Source organism: Lactuca serriola, chromosome 8 (assembly GCF_051521515.1).
Source record: "Lactuca serriola cultivar US96UC23 chromosome 8, Lser_US96UC23_V15, whole genome shotgun sequence".
NCBI classification, from domain to species: domain Eukaryota; kingdom Viridiplantae; phylum Streptophyta; class Magnoliopsida; order Asterales; family Asteraceae; genus Lactuca; species Lactuca serriola.
The window spans coordinates 247,399,815-247,415,247 of record NC_136415.1 but is presented as its reverse complement, the minus strand read 5'-3'; the positions used below and the strand labels follow the sequence as shown (position 1 = coordinate 247,415,247).

At 38.1% G+C, this 15,433-nt stretch overlaps 1 protein-coding gene across 1 annotated transcript; it reads right to left on the bottom strand.

Moving 5' to 3' along the window:
- Positions 1–1,988: 1,988 nt before the first annotated feature.
- Positions 1,989–3,002, bottom strand: LOC145068003 (uncharacterized). Its single transcript, XM_079015010.1, has one exon. The coding sequence runs from the start codon at positions 3,000–3,002 to the stop codon at positions 1,989–1,991; it is 1,014 nt and encodes a 337-aa protein (XP_078871136.1).
- Positions 3,003–15,433: the final 12,431 nt, after the last annotated feature.

Below are 15,433 nucleotides of genomic sequence, written 5' to 3'. Positions count from 1 at the left end.
TTCATCAGGGTGACAACACTGCTTCGGAGGTTCCTTAGCAATTTATGTCAAATAAGGCAACCATGTGGGGGATGGAGTACTGCTGGTGAACACTAAGTTCAAATAAACATCTACAGGTTGCGAGCCTGCTAGCGTTCCACTGGACTGTCTATAATAGTCTGTGGTTGTCATCTATACTCCGCTAGATAACTGAATCATCTTAAAACATTGAGGCATCTCATCATTTTATCATACATCATCTATTACATCTACTCATGTTTTACCCAACACATTTTGTAGATATAAAATACATATACAATTTAAATCATTTAAAACATGTATAAAATCATTCATCCAGCATAGATAGCCAGTATACAGAAAATATGCACACATAGCACGTAAAATACTTCATATCTATGTGTAAGATGAAAGTAACTACGCACTCACTTGGTAAGGTGGTGACTCGGTACTCGGAAAGCACTTCATTACTCTTAAAACAATTTTTCTTTGATGACACCTAGTATCATTACCACTAGAGTTTAGTCTAATGTTCGACGAGACTAATTAATAGTCTAGCTATTATTACTATTATATAAACGTTAAACAATACTCTTCACCCACTATGTACAGACAGGGGCCAGACATGGAACACCGGTGGGCAGGATCATTTTGGCATAAAGCACTTTTGAAATCCAGCAACCCAAGCGGCCCTCTAAACCAGATTCCCCGTACCGTGATTGGTTAAAAAGATATTATAACGACACTTATAGAACTCATAATAATAGCCCAAATTTTTATTATAAGGTCCTAATAACATTACTATATTTAAATAAAAACTATATTTAAAATATCGTAGGCGTATCTTACCTATGAGGGGGTTTGGCTAGAAGCCAGGCTCTGTAGGGGCAGAACTTCCGAGCCGAAAGCTCTTCTTCTCGGAGCCTTCGAGCGCTCCGGAGCTTTCTTCTAGCGCTAGGGGAGTTTTGGGAGGTTTAGAGAGATAGAGATAGAGATAGAGAGAGAGAGTAGAGAGAGAAGGGTGGAGGTGTGAAGAAATGAGGGTGGAAGGGGTTGTATTTATAGGGAGAAATATGGCTGAACTTGGTGCCACATGTCACCATGTGGTGGCAAGCCTTGGGGAGAAAGCAATGACCAAGATTGTGTCACGTCACCCATTTTCGCACAATACACTTCTGACTTCTAAAATCCATAACTTTCTCATACGGGTTCCGTTTTTGACGTACTTTATATCCACGCGTAGATAAAAACAAGATCTAAAACTTTCATTTTGTCCCTGTTGGCTAATTCTTGACCAATCTTAAATTTAACAGTAGGAGGAGATTATATTGTCAAATGATCGCGTAATATTTGTAACTTCTTCATATGGACTCCGTTTTCGTCTGTCTTTTTGTCGTTAAGTTCCTATTAATGAGATCTTCAATTCTCATTTAGGTCGCGTTGGCTAAAAACCGCTCGTTCTAAAATTCAAGTTTCGAGCCATGCACTGCTATGCCAAATCTTAGAAAAATCATAACTTCTTCATACTACGTCAGATTTGGGCATTCTTTTTATGGACGCTCTAGGTTTAAAGTATAATACAACTTTGGTTTATATTACTAAGGCCGAAAAGTCTACTATCGTAAATTCACTATTTACGCTTCCTAGTGTCGTGTTGGTTTTGTCATAAAACTTCGACGGGTCATAACTTCTTCGTTATAACTCGGATTTCGGCGTTCTTTATATCCCTAGAATCCTTGTTTCGATCACTACAATTTTATGTAAAGATATCGGGTTTATATCATACTTGAATTTTGACACTTATTTTTATCCTTTATTTATTATACATTTATAAATATGTAATAAGCACATAATTCACATAATATTCAAATATTTCATCTTTATTACTTCAAAAAGAGTTACAATAGTTAACCTAGACTATTACATCATTTACTAATGCTTAGCCTAGGAACACGGGTGTTACACAAGATGGACCAAAAAGTCTCATCAAACTACATATTGATTTGAAATGAGAACTCCACCTTGTATCTCCAGGCCTTTGTAGTGTTCGTATTTGATTTTTTTCCTTTTCCACATTCAATCTCATCAACCTCAATTAAATGAGAAATTTCAGCAATTTTAGCATCTTGCAATTGATCATTACGCTTGGAAGAAGAACTTATGACATTAACTATAAAGTTTAAAGTTTTGAAGAACTTATGTACCTCGGTCACATCTTTAGACGTTGCAACTAGAGCCAATTGCAATTGAAGAGCAAAACAATGTATGTAATAAGCATAAGGACATTCCTTTAATAATAAATCTTGCAACCCATTCCATTCTCCACGCATGTTACTAGCTCCATCATATCCTTGACCTTGAATATCTTGGACATTAAGCTTATGATAAGACAATGAACACATTATCTCATTTTTCAAGGTCAATGAAGTTGTATCTTTGACATGAATCAAATCCAAAAATCTTTCTTTCACATGTCCACCTCGATCAATGAATCTCACAACAATAGCCATTTGTTCTTTCTTAGGTTCATCTTGAGACTCGTCAACTATCAAACAAAATTTTGCAGTCCCGATTTCATCACGAATTGCTTTTTGTACATTTGTAGCGAAAACATGTAATATTTCGTTTTGGATATCCGTTGATGTGTACTTTGCATTTTGAGGAGAATTTTCTAACACAACATCATCAATAATCTTGTTATAAGAAGCAAGCAACTTTATAAGTTCAAGGAAATTCCCTTGATTTCTTGAGTTAGGTCTCTCATCATGACCTCTTAAAGCACATGCTTGAAATGTAAGCCATTTAATAGCCTCAATAGAAACTTTAAGGCGTAATCTATTATCCATAACTTGTTGAATCGTTTGTTTCTCTATCATATTCTCTATGTGACACAAGTAGTTTTTTAAATCTTCATAGCATCTGACAGAAAAATTATGTGCTGAGATCGGGGTCTTACCTTCATGGACGATGAAAGCACAATCTTTGCCACAATTCACATTTTCCATCTTTTAAACCCTACTACGGTAAATGTAACTGACCCAACTCATCCAGTATGTTTCTTATTAAAAAGAAAGCAAGGGAATAAAATGCAGCATCCTTTTTCTTAAAATATTCCAACAACCAAACTTTTTTAAACCAAGCTTCTTGAAAACTTCGCATAGAACCATTTGGACCACTAGGACTTGAATGATACTTTGATTTTTGAATTTGGTATGGTCCAAGTTTAATATATAATTGTCTAATCTCATCACGTTGGTGACATCGATAGCTTAAGATCAAAGGTCGTTCTCCGAGATCACGAATAAAAGAATCTAAGTTTACCTATCTTGAATTTGAAACATCATTTTTTTTCAAGTTCAACATTAATTGGCTCTTCCGTTTCACTATTTCTTTCAGGTTGTGGGTCACTAACATCTTCTTTTCGTTTGAAAAAAGAATCAATTGTTCTTTTTCTGTTCATGGTTTACCCTATAATTATAAAAATTAACAAACCAATTAACCAATCATAATATTATCATTAATTACAAATTATATTATTCAAAATAAATATTAACCACAGGTTACAAAAAACTTCAATATGTATTAGCTAATAAAGTAATAAGAATTAACAATCACCTGAGAGTGCTTGTAATTGAAGCTCTCCCTTTGCCAAAATACTTAAACTGTAATTCTCCCTTTGAAGTTATTGTCGGCAACTCTCTAAATCGACGTCTCCTAAATTGTGGTATGTAATTGGTATTTCTGTTAATTTAATTGGGTTATAGAGGGGCAGTGGGTAAAGCCCTTCGAGAGGAAGATGAATGTCCATTTTCTTCTTTCCCCTACTAACTTTGATTTTATTTTGGGCTTAAATAAATTAGATATAAATTTATAGTTACAAATATATAATAAAAATAAAAGAAGTTGGGGGGGGGGGGGGCACACCTGCTAGCCCCTGTATTGCCTCCACCCTTGTACGATGGTGAGTTTCACGACCTCCTTTTCAAACTTTTTATCAAATTTATGGGGAAGGGGGGCAGGGGAATACATTAATAATTATTATATCGTTACTTATCATTACGCTATAAAAATTTATATTTATTTTATATCGCTACCCTACTCAAATAAAATAATAGAAAGTATACTCTATCGTTACTCTGCTAAACTCTTAGGATATATATATATATATATATATATATATATATATATATATATATATATATATATATATATAATGCCTTGTAAATACTCTATTTAATCTTCATAAATAATAATATACCTAGTCATTAAACTGGTCATATCTCTAGGGTAACTTAGTACCTGGTCGTTATTCTGGTCAAACCTCTCGGATAACATCAGACCTAGTAGTTATGTTGGCCATTTCTCTAGGGTAACATGATACCTAGAGTCTATCAAGTCTATAGAATAGTATTGTATCTAGTCATTACTCTAGCCACTTCTTTAGGGTACATAGTACCTAGTGCTGCCCAAATCTAAAGAATAAGTTTAATACGTAAACATTATGCTAGACCATTTCTATAGGGTAACATAGTACCTAGAGCTAGCAAAAAGAATAACATTATACCAAATCATTACTCTATAAAATATTTAAACGGTTAATAATAGTACACTATGCCATTACTTCGCACAATAATAGTATATCATGTCGTCACGACACACAGATAATGGTAGTATATTATATTGTGACTACCCTCAATCTAAACGATTAATAGTAATATATTGTACCGTCACTACAGATAACTGTAGTATGTCATGTCATTACTCAACTCTAATAATGGCTATATCGTCACTCTGCTAGTTTAGCTTAGTTATGAAAATCTATTTAAAATAATTATATATATTAATTATAATTATACAATGAAAGATCGAAACTCTATTTATGTCATAAGTATATAGTTATATAAGAAAAGGTTAGACTGTATCCAACTAACCTACATTGAGTTCACTCTTAATTTAGTCTACTCTTAAAAATCACTCCTTTCCTTAATTATACTTCTAAGGTATGGATATACTAATAGTATATAAGATGAGTGAGAATGACGGAAATCCTAGTACCTATGAATAGTATAATACTCTTTTCAAAGAATTAAAATACTTTTACTACTTAACAAATTTATATACAAAAAGTATTTTCAAAGTGTAAATATACAAAGCCTGTGAACTCACTAACATTAGTTGACGTTTTCAAAGCCACGTGTATTCCTAGGAAACCAAGATATTGAAGATTGCACTCCTTGAAGCAACTGTGGATCGATGAAGCTGCTAGAAGTCGACAATCATTTAGTGTTATTCCTAACTGAGTGTTAAGGCACCTTTCTGTTTTAGAAACTATAGAATTTCAAAACATTTTTCGATGTAATGTTTTACACATAAATGGGAGTGATATTTATGTTATATATTGTCTTTTTATTATTCAATATCTGTGATCTAACATTCTAACGTCGCACAACCTGACGTTTCTGCCGAACACCGAGGGTGTGACACATTGTGTGCATTGAAACTTCTCTCTTGGTTTGTAATTAATTAGGCTAAACCCTTTTTGTTTCCTTTCATACATATGTTTTCACTTCAATTTGATACTCTTAATCGAACCTAAACATGAATTGTCTCCTTTATTGTTCTGCATTCAGAATAAAAAAGTTGAGGAAAAGAAAATTTTGAAGCGGATCACTAAATGTAGAGGACATTTGAGATATGTGATGTGGCTTTTTTTAGTATTAGAAGCATAAATGGAAATTAAGGGAGGTTTAGTGGTTCTAGGTCGAAGATCAGGTTCAAAGAATATATTATATATGTATCTAAGTGTGTGATTGTTTAGTGTGTGTCTCATGTAATTGATAAAGGAAATAAATAAACATGGTGATTATGGTATTTCAGATGGGTTTTGAGCACTATAACAATCCTATGGCGCACATACAACCCTAATGCTTTTGATCTAAGTTTCTCAAGTTATACATGTAATTTCATTTCATCTAAAGCATAAACCCTAACTAGCATATAATTGGAGATTAGCAACAAAAAATCTAGTTTGATGAATACCTCTTAGTTGTAGCTTATAATTCATGGCCTTTCAAGAGCTTAGTACCTCAAACGTGATACCTCTAATAAGTCACAAACACCAAAAGCAAATGGAGGATTATGAGAGTGAGGCTAGGAGGCACCAAAAACGGCTAGGGTTTCTTCTTGGAACACAAGTTCCGATTTTGGGAGTGCAAGGGTTAGTATTTATAGTGTGGAATCTCTAGGGTTTCATCTTGGAAACCCTAATTCATATGATTAGACCATAATCAATCCAATAACCCATATGATAGGCCCTTTGGACTAAATCTTCATGGACTCTCACATAGATTTAGTCCATCCCTAATCAACATGGATCATTAGTCCAAACTATAAGTATTACTTATTTACCTAATTAGACCCCGTTAATTTAATCAGTCTCTTTTGATCACTAAATTAATTCCAAATTAATTGTTGATCAATACAAATTAAATAATATGATTTCTCAATTAATATATTATTCTTATGATATATTATTAAATCACAAATAACCTCTTTCTCAAATATCCATCCTATCAAATTGCTCCGTGAAGCCAACCCAAAAGGATCATGCTACTATCGGGTCAAGTACATACCAATTATAGTTATAGGCTTAGACACCCAATCAAACTGTCTCCCACTTTGATAAGTCTAATAACTATAATTGTCAATGTAAATTCAAAACTCGATTAGCAATCGTAGCTCTCAAAAGTCATTGTCGAACTCTGATCATATCATAAACGTGTCTTTTAGATAAGGGATCAAATATTCCTCCATTCTACAAGATATTGTATGGACACGAGACATGGATTATAATTATTCTCTCCGTCCAAGGTTTGTTTCCTGACTTCCGATTTATGACGACTGACTCAAACTATAATTGAACACATCAACTTTGTCCAGGCTTGGCCAAGCGCTTAGGTTGTCATCACTAAATCATCGAGGGGCCCACATATATCGCTTTTATCCCATTATGGGCAAATGGAACGGATAAAACTCAACTCATATTCTTGTACTATTTACTCATCAAATCACACATAATAATACGTTTTATAACATCAAGTTACTGATGCGTTTACGTATCATCAATGACCAACCAACTCACAATCACTCGTGATAAAATCCATGAAGTGATTCAAATGATCGTGGGTTTAAACCAATACTCAAATTCTTATTTCAAGAGTACTCAAGAACACTGCAACAACCATTTGCTATGTTTAAGCACTTAGACAATCTACAGTCGGATTCATGGCAATCTTACCTCATTACTTACTTCCAAAGTATGATCGACTGTCGATGCTTGAATAATCTTATTATTCGGGAAGTAAAACATGTGAAGTGAAACACAAGAATAACCTAATCCGATATGGTCTCAAACTGTTGATTATAAATCAAACACTTATTGTTCAATCACCATATTAATTAGACTTTACTCATTGTATAATGTTTCGATCAATCAACTAAATACTTGAATTAAAACAATAGTCATCCCATGCTCCAAGCATGCACACTATGTTTATCTATGGTCATTCCTTTGTGAAATAGATTAATTGAACACATTTCCAATGATGCTCATCTGACAATTCCCTAATCCTTATTATAAGTGTAAGAATACAAAATTCTTGCCACTAATAGAATGTGTTAGAGTCTAACCTTTCATGCAATGATCCTTTTGCAATGTCGAGACTCCAAAGTCACAGAGACTTGGCCAATGATATTACAAAGTATTCCATTTGAGATTGTTACAAGATTCCCTAGAAATGAAGTCTCACATTCAAGGTACATTCCCTGAACATCCTTCTTGCATAAAAGTTTCCAACTTACACATAGATTCTTAATATCCACCTCCCATTATGGAAACATTTCCATAATTCCCATATGACAATCTATTCTTATTAGAATCCTACCTATTTAGAATTATATCAATATGGTCCATCAATTACTATACTTTCAACTGTTCGCAAGCAACCAATCTTCGGTAAACCTTAGATTGTCCTTAACAGTTGTTTAACAACATTAGTCATATCTGCTTCTAGTTCTTTTTCCCTCTTAATGCGTTAGGAATTTGGAAAAATCAGAAAAAGCGAATATTATAGCATATGAAATCGATCCTATACCCAAAGCATATGGGATATGATTCATAATGTCTTACATAAAGACATGATACTGGACCAGACTCTCGCTATAATATTCCCATATATAGAATTTCCTATGTTGAAATATTCCAACATGATATTCATATATGACCATGACTAAGTTTGATTAAAATTTTCAATCTAAGCTTTTAGATTCGAAATAAAGTATAAATGCCTTCTCCCTTATAGCGATACAATTTCCAAATTCTTCAACTTTGCAAATTTATAACTTTGTTTCCTATAAATAGCATTGCTAACTTGCAACACCTTACATAATAATCATGCTCCTACTAGCATAACAATTATGTTCTTACCAGCATAACAGTTATGCTCCCACTAGCTTTGACATGTACCTAGAGATCAGTTGGGCTTCTAGAAATCGATACCTATTGACTTTCTTACCAAAGCTCAGATTTCTGATACGCGGTGCTTCGATAAGTCTTTATCTAGACTTCTCAAGCTCATAAACCTTTCATTACACAGCTTATGTGTGTGTCTAAACCTTTTCAGAACTTATAGCAATATGTCCCGAATGTTCAAACTAATTGCCATTTTCTCACAATTCGAACTATGAAAAGGGATACCGTAATCATATTCGAATTTGAGAACGCAATTATCACAACTGCTAACTTTAATCCTTTAAAATCTACTAGTGAAAGGGTTTCCTCACAATCATTTTCATGAACTAGAGAGAAACCTATTGCCACTTAGATTTTAAGATATATGTGTTCCTATCCATGTTAATTTGTCATCTCCAACCAATATCATAAGATAAAGTTTATGACAAATTCAAACTCATATGGACTGAACTTGCTTATTCTTAATTTCTTGCCATCCGGCAGCACAAGGGCCTACCAGTGCTTCCAAGTTATTCAACAGCTCACCTACACTAATTAATGTACTTTCACTGATCAAGGTGTTTTGCCTTATACAATCAAATGAGGACTCATCGAACTCACATCTATAGTCAATTTAACTAGAATAGGCACAGAAATAAGAATATGTCAACACGATAGGTTGTTAACCTCAGGTCATATGCTAGTGATAACTAAAAGGTTTATTTTTGATTAGTTCTTGAAACTACTCACAACCATTAAGACTCCCACTGACCTCTTGACATATAAGATTCTTTGTTAAATGACATTTCTCAACAAGCAAATATTCAAGAGTTAGTGTGGGTTCTGTAACAACGAGAATTTCCAAAACAAATTTTCATTTTTAATCATAATATATGTCATAAAAACAATTTCAAAACCCATTGTATCACATATTATCTCAATAAACAACCCCAGAATCTCAAGTACATAAATCTTCATCAGTGTGTACAGATCATGTCGGCGCCTTCCTGCGATCCTCGCTAGTACCTAAAACACATATCACATAACACGGTAAGCATAAATGCTTAGTGAGTTCCCCAAAATACCACATGCAACACATATTAGCCACTTTAGGCTATGACTCTGTTTGACCCTATGGTCAATGTGTCTCAGTGGGACCCTCCAGTCCTATAACCCTGTGGACCCTCTGGTCCTAACTCTGTGGACCTTCTGGTCCTAACTCTGTGGACCTTCCGGTCTTAACTCTGTAAACTCTGAATCATACATGGCACAAATCACATAGAAATCACAACATATAAATAGCATACAAATTACTCTGTCACATAACTCTAATTACCACTCTAGGTAAAGTATAGTGAGAATACTCACCTCGTATGAAGTCGGATAAACTATCGTGCTTGAATATCCCGACCTAGCCTCCTCCTATCAACATGATAACATATCTAATCAAAATCCACTCATGTTCTCATCTCTAATAATGGGTAGAAGACCATTCTACCCCACTCTGACCTCTCTTCAATCAGCCTGACCAAAACCCCAAGGTCAACTGAAGTCAACTCTAGTCAACAGTAAAACTTTGACCAGACTCGTCGAGTGCACATGGGTGACTCGGCGAGTCCAAGCGTTTCCTCTGGATCCTTCTAAAGCCTCACTCGACTCGTCGTGTGAACCTTCCACTTGACGAGTTACCACTGGTCATGAATCGCGGGGCAACCTGATCCAACTCGTCGAGTTCCCTTAAGGACTCGGTGAGTTTCCTCCATGGTAACACTCATTCGACCTTCTGAGGTCAGATCTGTTTCTCTATCTTATAGATATGGACTTCTAGGACCCAAAAGCCACGTAAAGGTCTGAACTTGAGGCTCATGTATGGTGTATTTTGCTCTACACATCATTATGACTCCATTGAAGCTTCATAGCTTCAAAGCTCCAAGGTTAATCCTTCATGGCTGCCTACCTTCAGGTTCTTTGGACCTCACAAGGTCCAGAACTACAAAATAACTCGAAAAGGATTTGGATGCACCCAAAACCCCATTAATAAGGTGATACAAGCCCTAACTTAACCACCAAAGGAAATCTACTCAAACACAAGGGAGACAAGAGCTTGTACCAGATCTGAAGCTTGAAATGAGGATGAAACTGATCCACCAACCCTCCTCTGAGATCCTTGCAACACCCTTGACCTTCTTCTCAAAGAAATGACCTCCAATTAGCCTCTCTCTCCTCTTTAGCTCACAAATAGCTCTAGGGTTTCTCTCAAGGGACGAAGACACTGATAGGAAGGGGCCAAGGAGGCTATAAGTGCCCTTAAATAGGCCCAAGCCAGAGAGAATTAGGGTTTCTGTTAACAGCGCTGGCTCGGTGAGTCAGCTTGCCGACTCGTCGAATACATTCATTTTCCACGTCACCAAGCCGCGATCCTACTCGACGAGTTAAGGCGCCAACTCGTTGAGTTCCTCCTCATAACTTCGAAAATAAATACTCATTTTATCATTCCTGGAAATTCGGATGTTACAATTCTCCCCCACTTAAATTAGATTTCGCCCTCGAAATCGCACCTCCACATACATATCAAATCCAATAACCAAATGGCACCATCGATAGAATCTCATGCCACACAACTTCCATCCTCTCTGGACACTTGGATCCCAACAGGGATTCCTAATCCCGGAGGAAAACCAACCCTTCAGATTCTCTCCAGACATAGTCCAACAATCGGCTACCGATCCCTCATACCAAACATAGCAACCATCCGAATCACGACCCAAGAAACGGAAGGGTTCACGTCCCATCAGGGCTCATCCAATGAACTGCTATCGGAACCCAACCAAACAAAGAATTCTCAACTATCTGCCCTCAAACCCAAAAGAATAATCGTGCTCGCTCTGAAGTGTCCTCAGACATCTAAAAATCATAAGCCTCGGCTCCATTCCTCGTATCCCTTTTCAACACTGAGTACCAGGTCTGATATCGACCCAACGGTTGAACCTCCAGAGTCATCTGTTGCATTATCCCAACTATCTCCATGGTTTCCTTCTTAATATAACCACATTGGCCTAATGTGACACACAAGTAACGAAGTTCGCTTAACCCTAAGCGAATGCTATCTTACTAACTGAAGATCGACTCAACCCCGACCTCTGTCATCTGTTACTCATAGTTCCATGCAACTTGTGGTACCTCCCGTACCCGAGTACTAACCCACATTGGTATCAGACATCAGATGACAAACAATACTCCTCAACATGGAACCCACCTCAGAATCCAAAATTGCATCTCGCCTACCCATCGCACCACCAGAGCCAAACTCAAACTCGAGAGTTTGGTCTGACCCAGAGTTGGAACCACTCATCCCAATGAAGCACTCAACTCAGAACTCATTTCCCGCAACCCATACGTACCTCACTTATCCTATTCTTTCGGATTGCGATGACCACACCTTACTTAGAACATAATGATTTCCTATCATTGAGGAGACCCCGGTCTCGCCCCTGGTCCAACCACCAGGTTCCCAAAAACTCATAAATTAGGGCCACCCTATGCCTAAAACTCTTCTGTGCCATGCTCTGATCAAGGAGTACTTATCATAACAACTTCTCGCTGACTAGTGTGTACTACGTCTTCCCGTAGCATTACATCAACCTCTCACTGACTGGTGAGTACTACGGTTTCCCGCAGTATCACCACAACCTCTTACTGATTGGTGAGTACTACGGATTCCCACAATATCACCACAACCTCTAACTAGTGAGTATTACGGCTTCCCGTAGCAGCACAACAACCTATGACTAGTGAGTACTACGACTTCTCGTAGCATCACAACAACCTCTGACTAGTGAGTACTACGGCTTCCCGTAGCATCACAACAACCTCTGACTAGTGAGTACTATGGCTTCCCATAGCATCACAACAACCTCTGACTAATGAGTACTATGGCTTCCCGTAGCATCATAACAACCTCTGACTGGTGAGTACTACGACTTCCCGTAGCATCACAACAACCTCTGACTGGTGAGTACTCGGCTTCCCGTAGCATCACAACAACCTCTGACTAGTGAGTACTACGACTTACCGTAGCATCACAACAACCTCTGACTAGTGAGTACTACGGCTTCCCATATCATCAGAACAACCTTTGATTAGTGAGTACTAAGGCTTCCCGTAGCATCAAAACAACCTTTCACTGACTCACATTCCGCGGATTAATCATAGATAGGTGCAAGCAGTTACCCAAATTATGCATCACTATATATGGAGGCAATCGTCATAACAAAACGCCCTTCCCTGTTGTAATCCATATTCTTGAACAATCTCACTTGCTGTCATTAACCGAAAGGGCTCCCACTGGAATCGTCGACGCTTGACCCACCACTTGTCGTATCCACTCAAGACTCAAAATTATCCGAAATCCAATGCATTAAATTCGGATACCTCGATACACCACATAGAACCTCACAACGTCTCGTCTCATCCACTGATCTTCCTGTTCCACAACCTGAAATTGGTTGTCTAATCAACTTTTGCCCTTCCCATGCTGAATAACAGCCCCATCATTGAACCAGAAATTCTCAACCGCAAAACTCACCCTACGAGCCAACCATCTCGAATTCACCATTATGACCTCAAAAATTTCTTGTTCACCCCAAGGTCTCCGACCAACGGCCACTTGTCGTGGAGGCACTCATCCTTTTCAAAAATAACACATGCATTATCTCGCTCTGCACCTCATCTCAATCACCAATAACCCTGGGCTCATGAATTCGCACCGCCGGTCTTTATATCCAGATCTCTAACCATTCTCGATCGAATCTATGACCCCCTCAATAAAATACCCGATTCTCCCCCACTTAGGGTTCGAACCATCCCTAATCGGCGCACCAACAATCTATCCCACATTCCGCAGATTAATCATAGATAGGTGCAAGCAGTTACCCAAATTATGCATCACTATATATGGAGGCAATCGTCATAACAAAACACCATTCCCTGTTGTAATCCATATTCTTGAACAATCTCACTTGTTGTCATTAACTGAAAGGGCTCCCACTGGAATCATCGACGCTTGACCCACCACTTGCCGTCTCCACTCAAGACTCAAAATTATCCGAAATCCAATGCATTAAATTCGGATACCTCGATACACCACATAGAACCTCATAACGTCTCGTCTCATCCACTGATCTTCCTGTTCCACAACCTGAAATTGGTTGTCTAATCAACTTCTGCCCTTCCCATGCTGAATAACAGCCCAATCATTGAACCAGAAATTCTCAACCGCAAAACTCACCCTACGAGCCAACCATCTCGAATTCACCATTATGACCTCAAGAATTTCCCGTTCACCCCAAGGTCTCCGACCAACGGCCACTTGCCATGGAGGCACTCATCCTTTTCAAACATAACACATGCATTATCTCGCTCTGCACCTCATCTCAATCACCAATAACCCTGGGCTCATGAATTCGCACCGCCGATCTTTATATCCAGATCTCTAACCATTCTTGATCGAATCGCTGACCCCCTCAATAAAATACCCGATTCTCCCCTACTTAGAGTTCGAACCATCCCTAATCGGCGCACCAGCAATCTATCCCACATACTGTTTCCACCAGTAACATCGCACCTACTCTTGGAAGGTGCTACACAACGCTCGATGATCTCCAGACAGAGATCGAGCAACTCTAAATGCCCCAAAACTTAGATGAAATCCTCAAAAATTCTCACCATAAATGCCTCTAATCATTCAGAATCTCACACCATTCCATCAACGGACCTCCCAATTGTCCAGTATTAACCCCGACTCTTAGTCTGGAAGTAATGATCTACCGTACTCCTCATCATCAACTCCTCAACCAACGTTCCATCACATCACTTATCATAAGAGCAGAAACCATATTTCCACCCTTAATACCCATCAAAGACAATAAGGGCCACCGCCCTGATATACTCCTCTTGATCGTCCGACGTTGCAGCTAATACATGCCCTACTATGCTCAATTAGGGTGTATCCCGGTCCTTGACCATCTCAGTCCCCACAGATGACCTGTTCAAGCTATATCTTTACCTCGCGACAGACCTACTGCCATATACTCTGGTTGAAGATCACCATCCATGCAATCCCACATGGCTCACCCCCAAACTCAAAAACCGAAATCTCAAAACCTCTTATGTCTCCCACAGGAAACGGAAATAGCACCACTCGGGTCACAGAAAGTAACCTCTCCACTATCGGCCGGTCGCCCAGCCTAGACCGTATTCTCCCATAACGCACCATCCCTACTCATCCCTGAGTCTTGCGACTCCAACTGGCATATCACCCATAATCCCTCGGAGCTCACTCAATTTCCCCTTTCAAGGGATGCTCCACTAAAACTTGTTCAGCATGGTCTTCTGGCCCCATACTCATTCACCTCTGATCTCAGTCTAGACAATCCCCACGGAATAACCGGTAAAAACCAGAAACACTAACTGCCACATGTCATGATACTCAAACCGTGTGGCCATCTCTCGATCTGCTATGAATCATGGTACCTATACCATGTTATCTCCTCTTAATCTTCTACGAATCATGGTACTCGAATCATGTTCCCTCTTCTCAATCCACCTCACATCATGGCATTTGAACCATGATATCACCTCTCGACCTGCTACAACTCATGGTACTCGAACCATGACGTCACTTCTCAATTGACTACTTATCAAGGTACTCGAACCATGACATCACTTCTCAATCTGCTTCTTATCATGGTACTCAAACCATGACATCACTTCTCAATCTGCTACTTATCATGGTACTCGAACCATGTCATCACTTCTCAATCCGCTACTTATCATGGTACTCGAACCATGACATCACTTCTCAATCTGCTACTTATCATGGTACTCGAACCATGACATCGCTTCTCAATCCTCTACTTATCATGGTAC

Excerpts from the sequence above, each read along its gene's own strand:
- LOC145068003 (XM_079015010.1), bottom strand. The coding sequence starts at position 3,002 with ATGGAAAATGTGAATTGTGGCAAAGATTGTGCTTTCATCGTCCATGAA.